The sequence below is a fragment of the Hesperophylax consimilis genome, chromosome 28 (assembly GCF_061612785.1).
Source record: "Hesperophylax consimilis isolate HC1 chromosome 28, BYU_Hcon_1.0, whole genome shotgun sequence".
Classification (NCBI taxonomy): domain Eukaryota; kingdom Metazoa; phylum Arthropoda; class Insecta; order Trichoptera; family Limnephilidae; genus Hesperophylax; species Hesperophylax consimilis.
The window spans coordinates 15,354,105-15,365,906 of record NC_142863.1 but is presented as its reverse complement, the minus strand read 5'-3'; the positions used below and the strand labels follow the sequence as shown (position 1 = coordinate 15,365,906).

General features: G+C 37.3%; 1 protein-coding gene across 5 annotated transcripts in view; it reads right to left on the bottom strand.

Annotated features, from left to right (window-relative positions):
• The window catches only part of pds5 (cohesin associated factor B pds5), a 40,586-nt gene extending 28,813 nt beyond the window's left edge, over positions 1-11,773 (bottom strand). For 2 of the 5 annotated variants that reach the window (XM_089648490.1, XM_089648492.1), the window contains exons 1-6: positions 11,271-11,587; positions 5,862-5,951; positions 5,102-5,302; positions 3,130-3,314; positions 2,156-2,363; positions 417-585 (exon numbers count right to left, since the gene is read on the bottom strand). In XM_089648490.1, coding sequence (XP_089504616.1) covers positions 417-585; positions 2,156-2,363; positions 3,130-3,314; positions 5,102-5,302; positions 5,862-5,942 — 844 coding nt within the window. In that variant the 5' untranslated portion in view covers positions 5,943-5,951; positions 11,271-11,587. Of the gene's footprint in view, positions 1-416; positions 586-2,155; positions 2,364-3,129; positions 3,315-5,101; positions 5,303-5,861; positions 5,952-11,270; positions 11,588-11,682 lie in introns of those variants that run through there. The other 3 variants (XM_089648493.1, XM_089648494.1, XM_089648491.1) reach the window with 2 other exon arrangements.
• Positions 11,774-11,802: the final 29 nt, after the last annotated feature.

Sequence of the window (11,802 nt, the reverse complement as noted above, 5' to 3'; positions counted from 1 at the left end):
AACCTCGTTAAAAAGTGAAAAGAAGGAAATTGACTAACTTGGAAGAGCTAAATATCGTTTAAGTGCTCATTCGTTTTGCTGTGACGATAACTACCTCGAGGTATCGCGGTGGAACTCAATATATTGTGTTTTGTGCTACGTCACAGAGATAGGAGTGAATGGGTCTTCATTTTTTCCTTCTTTCCATACATTGTTTATTCCTATACATACTATCACCCATTCATTTTGTCTCGTTTTAAATTATTTACTACTATTGTATAACGATATGGGGAAGGGAAGGAAGAATATGGTCACCAAACATGACAAAAAGCCAATGCTTCGATTCTGAACGGTGGACTTTCTTTCAGGGCGTTACTGAATTGTATTGACTAGATTGCCACGGTGCAGGCGGTACATAGGCAGAGGAAGGTACTCACAGAACCTCTCCACCTCGTGGGCGCTCTTCAGCTTGCACTCCAGCTGCGGCAGGACGGCCAGGAGGACGGAGGGGCTGCAGAGGTTCAGCTCGTAGATCAGTTCGTACACCTTGGCGCAAATAGGGAGTCCCATCTCCTCCTTGCCCAAGATTAGTACATGGTTGAAGAACTACAAACAGACAAATCAACAATAAAATTTTATATTAAAGTATTTTTATTAGCCAGTACATCAATAGACGGATTCATAAAAGTCATTCTATCTCATTTTGTATTACGTTGAGATATATGATTTAAACATCATTAGAAAGAGAGAAAACCACACTTTCTATTTGAATTCAAGAGTTAACTATACATGCTATCGAACAAATTGAAATAATTCTATGAAAAATTTTTTAGCATTTGAAAAATATTTTTTAGTTTTGCCAATTTTTTATTATAAAACAAATGAAGTGACAAATTTTAATACTCCTTTGTCTACTTAAAGATGTTTTTAGTTTTGTGGTAATTATTACAGTTTACTTGATAAAAACCAAAAGTACCACTGGAAAGCGACTAAATAGTTTACATATGTTTGCGTTAAAAATTTTAATATTTTTTATATGTTATCTTAAAATTACGTTTTACCATTTGATTTCAATTATGTAATTATAAATGGTGAAATCTAGGTGGATTCATTGGCTTTAAACCGCAGTAAAACAGTTCATAAATTTCTACATTAATATTTTGAGGAATGATTTTATCGCTATGCACTAACAAAGCCTTTCCTACAGAATAAAGTTGGTTGTTTACAGGTGAAATAATATAATAAGCAGTAATTGTTGATTGAAGTACTATAGTACATGTTGAATTATTTGGCGTGTTGGAAATAAGCCGACGTAGCTCAGTGGTCCAGAGCCCCTGACCGGACATCAGAAAGTGCGGGTTCAATTCCCGTCGGCGGAATTTATTTTTGCTCGGGAGATATTCTCAATTTGTATGGATATTTCAGGCGACTAATTATTGCTTATAATAATTTGTTATCCTTTGTGCTATGCATACAAAACTTTGTCTTATAAACATTAGTTTATCATTCAAAAAATGATTTTATTTAAATCGCAAAATTGTAAACCCATCACTCCAGCATACTAGTGATATTTTATGTACGTACAAGAACACAAAGAAAAGGTAGAATGCAAGTATACAGGGTGTATCGGCACTAACCCGACAAACTTTAACCAGCTATTCCTTAGCACATTTGGAGTAAAAAATGTTATGGGCACTTTGCTGTCCGGTAGCATTTTTTTTTTCAATTAAAAACAAAAAAAAATAAATTTCCACACTACATCACTGTCATTGGCATTGCGTTTCGTGTTCAACAGCTGTTATAAGCAAGTATGTCAAAAAGCGTATTCGCTCTTTCGCACACACTAAATAATAATAGTTAAAAATGAAACGAATGGTGCCGTGCTATTTCGTTGTGACTGTAAACGTGCGCCAATATAGGTACACACGTGCATTATTCAACGGAATTCGAATAAAATATTTGCCAGATGGGTTTTCAAACTTTGTCAAAGGGTAAAACAGTGGTGACATGTGGTGAAAATATGAATAATAATTTTTTTATTAAAAAAAAACGTTACCGGACAGCAAAGTGCACATAAGATTTTTTACTCCAAATATGCTAAGGAATAGCTGGTTAAAGTTTGTCGGGTACGTGCCGATACACCCTGTATACAGGGAAAAGGTTAACATAGACTCACAGTCTGTATGTACGGCTCCAGCGTGTCGCTGGTCTTGACCACCAGCTCCTTGGCCAGGATGTACGCGTTCTTCTTCTCCTTCTTATTGGGCTCCACCAGGTTGATGAGGACTATGTTCAACAGCTCGTTGGACACCACATCGCTCTCCGTGATGAGGGGGCACAGCACGTCCAGCATGAAGGATTTCACCTTGCTGGAGTGTTCATCACTGTGGGGAATATAAGATTGTCACAATTATAAAACAATATAACCAGTTCCTAGACAACAGCATCCGTGGTGGAGGGGTAAGGCTCTCGACTTCCATCCAGAATTGAAATGCTGCAAGAGTCTCAACTGCTCCCAAGAGTCTGGAGAGCCAGTGGGACTATGGCATCCCCTAGTGTAGTGTGTTGAGGCTAAAGGTAACAGGGAGGTGAAGGAAATGGGGAGTAGAGAGATGGAAAAGTACCTGGCTATTCAGATCTGATCACCAAACATGCATAAAGCCATTTCAATTTAATTATGAAAGGTGGTCTTTCAGCGGGGTGATACTGAGAGTATCCACCTCTCGTGAAACTGATAAAACATTTTAAAATCTTGAAATTCTTTCTTGAACACAAACCCAATTTCATTGGCCTGTCTGGGGCCTAGGAGTTAGGTGAAGGTTAGTGGGTTCGAAATATTGACAAATTTTACCAGTATGCTTTTAAATTTTTTCTTCTACAAAATCTGTATACCTTATTATTATTATTATTTCGTTAATGTCCCTTAAAATTATTATTACACTAGCTGCACCCAACCAAGCATTGCTGTGGTTCAGTCTGTCTGTTCAGATAGAGAAACAATATTTTGATAAAAAACAGCGCCATCTGTTGGACGTAAAAGCAACACGCTCTATCGTTTTTCTCTTAGACTCGCAATGCATGGCGGGGTACAGTAAGTGAATAAAAAAATAAAAAGACTTGATCAATGGAAGGATGATTATGTAAACTCACTTGACAATCTTGAACATGAGGGAGAAGAGGGCGCAGAAGATCTCCTGGCAGTCCTCCAGCTCGAAGCACATGTTGAAGGACTTGACGTAGGCCAGGTTCTCCAGCAGGTAGAAGTAGCGCTTGAAGGCAGGGTCCTTGGGGTCGCGCAGCCCCGACAGCTGCTTGATCAGGAACATGAAGATCATCTGCAAACAACACAATGCAACAAGGACATTAAACGAAGAACTGGTGTTCGCCTATCTAAAAGGAATTCTCGTGGTTAGCGGTTGGTTCCTCACTAACTAACTTGTTGTCATTCTGACCCTTAACATGGCCCGCCTCAAATATTTTATTGAGTTGATCGTTCCATGTCTTCCTTGGGCATTCACGACATCTTCCACCATTTGCTTTCGTGTAATGCACCATAATTCTCCTTGAACTTCTTTCTTGTATCATCTACCTTACATCCACTCTAACCATATAAACGTCTCTTTCTAAATCTTAACCCAAATCAGCCATTGAAGCGAATTGACGCATTGCTTGAAATGGCTTCAGTACTTCCCCACCCTACCACAATTCTATTGTTACTCCGCATTTAAATTATTGTTCTAGTGTTTTATTCTTATGTAACGAAGCCTAAAATAATAAACTACAGGTTATACAAAATAGGGGGATGAGGATGATTGTAAAATGCAACATTTTTACTAGAGTTAAAATTATGTTACAAAATTTAAATATGATGACAACCAAACAACATATAATGCGTTAACAATGATGTATAAGCTTCAAAATAATATGCTCCCAAATTATCTGCAAAGAAATATTATGTATCATGAAAATGTTCACAATTATCCTACGAGAAGACGCAGAGATTTTAGGCTTCCCAAAACTAAACTTTCATGCACACAAAACAGCGCGTTTCATAAAGGGCAAAAACTTTATAATAACCTACCAAATGTCATAAAGGAAGCCCCAAGCCTTAGCACTTTTCGTAGGACATGCGCTTTATATGTAAAAAATAATTTTTGATTGTTGAACATACTCACCAATATTATTTTAGTCACCTAGATATCTTATATAATATAATTTTGTGTATTTATCTTTTTCTCTTAAAATGTAATTGTTATTTTGTTATATTTTCCTACTAGATGTATGAAAAATTTGCGTACATCTAAATAAAGATTCAAAAACAAACAAACCCTCCTCTTCCCCTTCCCACTACCTTCATCCTCACAACATACCCCAATTGGGAATGCCATAGGCCCACTGACTCCAGACGGTTGGGAGCAGTTGGGACTCTTGTGCGGTATTCATATAAAAAAGGGTTGCATTCTTTCTGAATGCCACATTCACAATATGGTTTTAGCATACATACGCTTTAGGAGTCTCATTTGTACAGCATTCATTTAACTTTCATCCTTTTTCTGCCAGTTACATGCTTCACTGCTAACGCCAGGGTTGGTGTTAGCACTCCATTGTGGACTGCTAGACTCGTTCGTTTGGATAACTTTTTATTAGTCCATCTTATTTAATAAATTTAAAAAATTCCTCCGAAATCATAAGTTTTGTGAGTAGGTACTTAAATACCTACCTACTTAATTATAAACTATAAAATATTTTGTGCAACATTTTCAAAAAAGGAATTACAATACAATTTGTCCAAAGAAATGTCACTATCTTAATGAAAATTCTTTTTTTAAACTTTATTCAGTCAGGTAGGTACCATTCTACTGAAAAGCTCCGTCAAAGTCAGCCATCTAGTTTAAATATATCCATCTAAAATCCCAAACAGTTGAGTTAAGACAGAACTTGGCTATGATCAGGCAATAACATTGCTTAAGTGAGATACTGTGGAAGGCGGGAGAAGCAGCGGAATATGGCCAATGCGTTGGAACAATTAAAGGACTGCAAGGAATGGAGGAGCCTTGTCCACCACAGAAACTGGGTCCTCAGCAATGAGGGAGCGATTAAAGAAGAACAGTAAGATACTGACCTTGACTTGGTCTTGCTCCTTGTAGGGTGCTTCGGGAGCGTAGACTCTCAGCACGTCGGCGATGCAGCATGCGATGAGCAGCTGCACATCGCGGGAGGCGTGGCCCAGAAAGTGCTCCTCGGCCAGGTGCAGCGCCAGCGGGATGTACTGCTGGTACATCCCCTCATCCTGGCCCAGACCCTGCAGGGTGTGGGCTAGGGTCTGCAGAAACAAAACAAACGAGGTTATATACACATCATTATCAATGGCGCTACATTCCAGGGTGGGATTTGGTCTCCTTCATTAGTTATAAAATTTTATTTATTAATTTTCGGGAAATCAACAGTTTTTATTTATTTCAGTTTGTACATAAGTGTTATATAGCTAAAATAAAACCAATTATGGATTTCCTCCTTGTGACTTTACCTCTACTGAGACTGCATAATAAGGAATACGTAAATTAAATTTGTAAGAAAGGAATATTATACAAAAAATTCAATAGAACCTTCACAGAACTTGAAAATCAAGTTTGAAATTTGACAAATTGTTCAAATTCTGTGAAATAACCCGTCCCTAGTTAATTTATTTCTAAACACCACCGACGCAGCATGTTCGTAGCCTGCTCGCTATATCCGAGACCTGAATCTTTACATTTGTTTCCCAACGCCCTTCAGTGTTTGGTAGAGGCTTTACTGTTGATGAAGAGTTTTATAGTTCCTTGAATAAATCACATCGTCTCACCAACAAATAAAAAAATATGTATTGAATGAGATATATATACCTTAAGTCTTCGCACCAGTTCATCAGGACCAAGATCATCTGTCACAGGGCGACAGCCCTGTGGGTAAACTATGTCCGACATTCTGACAACCTGCAAAACAAAAATTAGCCATGATTAGTGATGGGTAAATTCCGGGGAATTTGTTTTTGGGGAATATTTATGGTGAAATCCCGAGGAATAACTGATGAGGTTGTATGTATTGTTTTTTACAATTGATTTGAGCATGCAGTGACAGAACTTTATGAATGTTTGAAAAATACCGAATAGTAACGAAGATACAAGCTGTCAAAATGTTGATATTTGCGACCGGCCGATAATAAGGAAGTCGAGTAAAAAATATTTTGACTTATAAAAAATATGTTCATGTAGATCAAAAAATATCGATTCTAAATATATAAATATATTTCTATATTATTATTCTTAGAATTAGTTAAACGTTCTTGAAAAAGCATTCAATAGCAATAGACTGTATACGCTCCACGATTGGTCGAAAGAATTCTGACGTCACATGTGTCGTGATTGTACGTACAACAGATCACCTATGGTGCATCTCTTTCTATTACATGAGAGATGGTCGGTTTAGATGAGAGAGGTGTATAGGCCAAAGGTTTATTTGGGTTTGTCAAATATATGTACGTATTTGTTGTTATTATTATATGAAATGGATTTCTAAAGATACATATTCGTATAGTGCTTTATAATAATATGTTGTTTATTGCATAACTTAGAAGTTTTTATTATTATACATGTCACATAGCATGTGATACACTTCAGGCCGCCGGCCGCCCAGAAAAGTCAAACAGTGAACTGGGCTGTAAACCGTTATTTTACTATTGGTCTTTACTTTTCTGCGCGGTGGTCCTGAATTCGCGCGGGAAAACGTCAACAAGTAGCGACGGCAATACCGTACAAGTACCGTACCGGGCGAGAAAAGCAAATATTCTAACTTAAAATATTAATTTAACTATGAAATCTTAATCAATTTTCTTTTTTTTTTTAATAACATCAATTCTAATAGACGGTTAACATTGGTAAAAAAATTACTGGAATTCCTTGTTGAAGAATTACAAATTTTTCGATACAAAATGCTTATGCGACGTGGTTTTCACAGTTCGAATGACGTCACACCACACCCCGCCTCTTACCGCTCGGATTCCGCTCGTTTTGGCGGGCTTAATAAAATTTAAACTTTGAGAATTAATTTAATTATGAAAACAAACTTTAAAAAAAAAAAAAAAAATACCAGTATTTAAGTTTGAATGCGAACATTGATAAAAAAAAATGGACTCAACTTCCTTATTATGTGATGTTACGGTACATACGAAGGCTGGTGCGGCAGTACTGCCATTTGAATTATGAATTGAATCTCGGGTGACGTCACGAGACGTGATTCATTACAACTGAGATGATGCGAGGATGAGTTTTGTTTAAACGGAACCGGTGTTGGTCGAACATGCGGGAGTTGCGTTTTTAGGGTTAAGGTACACACACGTGTTTCAACCAGTAAATGGCACGGGCCTAGGGGATTCCAACTAAGAGCTTTACTAGTGTGGTCCATTGCAATTTGGAAGTTTTTTAACAGTTACAGAGGGGTATGCATTTTACCCAAATTCACTTAGAAAGCTCATGACTTCATCAATTTTTTAAATATTAAAAAACTTATTTTACTAACTAACCATCGCACCGTTTCCGCAGGGGTAGGCAGAGAGCACGGACCGCAAAACAATGCGGTCTAGGAATACACTCCTCGCCTCATTCGCATTCATACATACTCTTCTATTATTCTGACATATTCACTTGGTCGTGCCATGTCTTCCTCGGGCATCCCCGACTTCTGATACCATTCACACTGTATACCTTACACTCCTTTCTTAGATCATTCGCTCTACATGCCCAAATCATCTAAGCGTCCTTTTCTTGATCTTATTCATTACACTAACATCAGCCTTACGCTCTTTACGGATCTCCACATTTTTCACAGGATCATGCATCATACATTACCACACTTACGCCTCAGAGATCTCATTTCTACAGCATTCAGTCTACTTCCATCCTTTCTCTGAAAGTTCCATGCCTCATTTCCGTACATCAGGGTAGGCACCAACACTCCATTGTGGACTGCTAGCTTCGCTTCTTTGGACAATTTTTTGTTAGCGTCAACTGCATTCAGTCCTCCATTAACGGAACTAATTTTACAGTCATTATTAACCCTTTAAATATAAAATACTCTCATAAAAAAACATTAGAAGACAACTTCTAATAAAAAAATAAAAATCCCGACTTTGACGAATTTTTGTTAGCTCGGGGAATATTCCTGGGTGCACATCACTAGCAATGACCATACTAAACGCATCTTAAATCTTATGCCTACCTCAATCCTAATTTGAGTAGGTACCTGCATTATGTGTTCTGTTTTCAAAAGAATGGCTGCACATGAACACCAAACAAATACAAGGTTAGGATATTTATAATTTCAACACGTAAACAAACTTGCATTCCTTGTACTTACAAAAGAGATTAAAAAGAAAGACATACATTTCGAGGTTACAAACAAACTGACAACACGAGTATTCCTCTCACAACCATAATGAAAGGTGAAAATTGTTGCTTGTGCAATGATGGGGGACTAACCTGACAGAGGATTAAACCTGCAACGCCTGGCTATGGATCAGTCAGTCACTATTCGGTTGATAGTAATACTGGCAAGAAAATTGCTACAAATTGTAAAATCATTACAATATTCGGTAAAGTTTCCATACTCCATTTACATCTTAATGTGCACAAATCATTTAAATAACACAACATTTCAAAAATTACTCCGAGAAACAACTGTTTTCATCGGGGGGGGGTGGTAAAAGATGCATTAACCTCTTGAACGCCAGAATATCCTTATGGAGACATTTAAAAAAATATAATTTGTCTGAATATAAATAGCTATTCTGGGGAAACAAAATATGGTAAATTACAAACTATTTCAATCATGGTAACTCCATTAATGGAGGACTGAACGCAATTGGCGCTAACAAAAAATTGTCCAAAGAAGCGAAGCTAGCTGTCCACAATGGAGTGTTGGTACCTACCCTGATGTACGGAAGTGAGGCATGGAACTGGCAGAGAAAGGATGAAAGTAGACTGAATGCTGTAGAAATGAGATCCCTGAGGCATTTGTGTGGTAAAACCATATATGATTGTGTGAGAAATGTGGAGATCCGCAAAGAGTGCAAGGCTGATGTAAGCGTAATGAGTAAGATCAAGAAAAGGACGCTTAGATGGTTTGAGCATGTAGAGCGAATAAAGGAGTGTAAGGAGAAAATGCAAATGTGAATGGTAGCATAAGTCGGGGACGCCCGAGGAAGATATGGCACAACCAAGTGAATCAGATACTTGAGTCGGGCCATGTCAAGAGTCAGAATAATAGAAGAGAATGCATATGACAATGTATGTATGTGAATGAGGTATGAAGTGTGTTCCAAGACCGAGTTGTTTGGCGGTCCGTCCTCTCTGCCTACCCCCGCGGCAACGGCGTGATAGTCAGTTTAGTTAACGAAATTATTTTAAGCGGTAAGATGGTATTTTTTATTTTTATATTAACTCCACACAGGAGGCCCTGAAGAAAATAATTTCCCTCAGGGCCTATGTCATCTTTGGGGATGCTGTGTGGAGGGTCTTTTTGTGGAGAGGAAGGAGTGAACATGGGTCTTGAAGAGTCCCATGTTGTAGGAGGGAGGAAACACAGAGGCCGGCAGCTCGTTCCACAGCCGAGCTGTTGAACTTAAGAACGAATCGTAGAAGCGACCCGTTCTCATGTGACAAATGTCAACCGTGTACAAATGTTGGGCGCGCGTTTGGCGTGTATCCCGACTACGCACCGGTGCCGAAGGGATCAATGACGCTAGTTCCTCAGAGCATCTTCCATTGTAATACCGATAGAACAAGGACAGCATACCTACCTGACGCCTGTGCTCTAAAGATTGCAGTCCGTTTGTTAAGATTGGGGAATCTATCAAACGGACCGCCCGTTTCTGCACACAGTCAAGGGTTTTTTTCAGGTATTTAGGGATAATTTATAATAACATCATTTTGCAAAAAAACAACTTAAGTTATGGTGAAAATAGAATCAGATGACACGGCGAAAATTGCATCGGCACACCAAGAGTTATGTTTCAAACTTTTAAATTTCCAGTGTCAAATATGTTTTGTCGCTATTTTGGATTTTGTTGGTGTGAACTGACGTTTGTTCAAAGGTTTCGCTTCAATTTAAACACACACAAATGATTTAAATAACCCAAACTAAGAACCTAACAACCACTTGAGCAATTGGTGTCATGTATATACATTTACTGTAATATTTAATTAATACCATTCCTCAAAATATTAATACGGAAACATATGAATCTACTTAGATATCACCGTTTATCCCATATTTTTAGGTTCTATAAAATTGGCACATTATGCAACTGATCGCTCAAAACGTTTTTGCAAACTAGGCGTAGTATGCCAAAAATCGTTCCGAGTGGATCCTATTTTGTCTGTGTTTTTACATCTCTCCCGACGTATATATGTAGTTGTTTCTTGCAAAAGTTAAGTTGAAACAAAGTTTTACTTCAATAATTAAATCAAATACCGGATTAGACATATGAAAATATGATTTTAAATGATAATGTAATAGCATTTTAAAATTAGGGGTAGCACTAAAAATCTGCATAAACATAGTCCATTTCACCAAATTTTGTTAGTAAGGATATTATATTTAATGAGCACACCTGTCCACACAATAACCTAATGAGGCATTTACTAAAATGTACAGTTTCGAGACATTAACTTCAAAAATAAATATTATGTATATATGACAAGAGTTTTCAAAAGCCACAAAGCCATTATTTTCACTAGTGATTTAACAGAGTAATTTTCACGGGGCAATATTGATCCAGGTTTAATTATACTGTCAAGTGGTCTAATAAGGAAAGGATACTTTTATTTTAAATGTACATTTCAAATTCAAACATTGGTTGAAGAAAAATCGAAACAATGATTAACCTCAAAGTACCGTATCAGCGTTCTGTCAACAAAGCAAGATGGATTTATGATGGACGCGAAATTATTGAACCGTAATATTTATAAAAACCGTCCATTGACAACTTATTGTACCTCCAAGATTATCAGATCTTTGATTATCGTGGTAAATAACAAACGCTCCAGTGAGCCCGCTCGACAGAATCTTTTGCTTTTAAAATGGTCGTGTACAAATCACGGCCTATCTGACACGAATTTCATGGTAAACAAATGGAAATTTTGACATTTCCCTACCGAAAATAAACTCACGTACACATTAAAACATTTGCCAAGGAAGATATTCGAGGTACACTGATGATTAAATACCGAAAAACACATGTGTAAATGGAATATTACCTATTAAAAATCATAGACCCAAAAGTGTGTTGGCTTTCGTAAGTCGATGTTTACGCCTCGATTTCGAAGATTCAAATCACATTCAAAGTCCAATGCTGGTATTATATTTCCACATAACACTGAAATAACGACAAACCAAGCTTAGCGCCCGACTCAATTGGTGAAATTCACTATTTTAACACAGAAAATGTTCAATAAATGAATCCGAAAACAGAAACGCCGTGCAGACGCCGAAACTGCGGGAAACATTAGTGTGAAATTAGAAATGAGTCGTGTATTGTCATTTCAGGGTCATCGGTAATGCCATTTTAGGTGAAATTTACTATTATACAAACAAATAAGCTAAAATGGTCATGTTCGATTAATATTTAATACAATGTCATGTAAATACAAGTAAAAATATTTTTTTTACCTTTCAAACCACATGAAAAACAAAATTTCTAATCAAGATTACGGTTTCATGAAGTTGGTAGCGTGTGCGGCCTTATTCACTCGGAGCGGCCATCTTGAATTGTCGGTAAAACAGATTTCA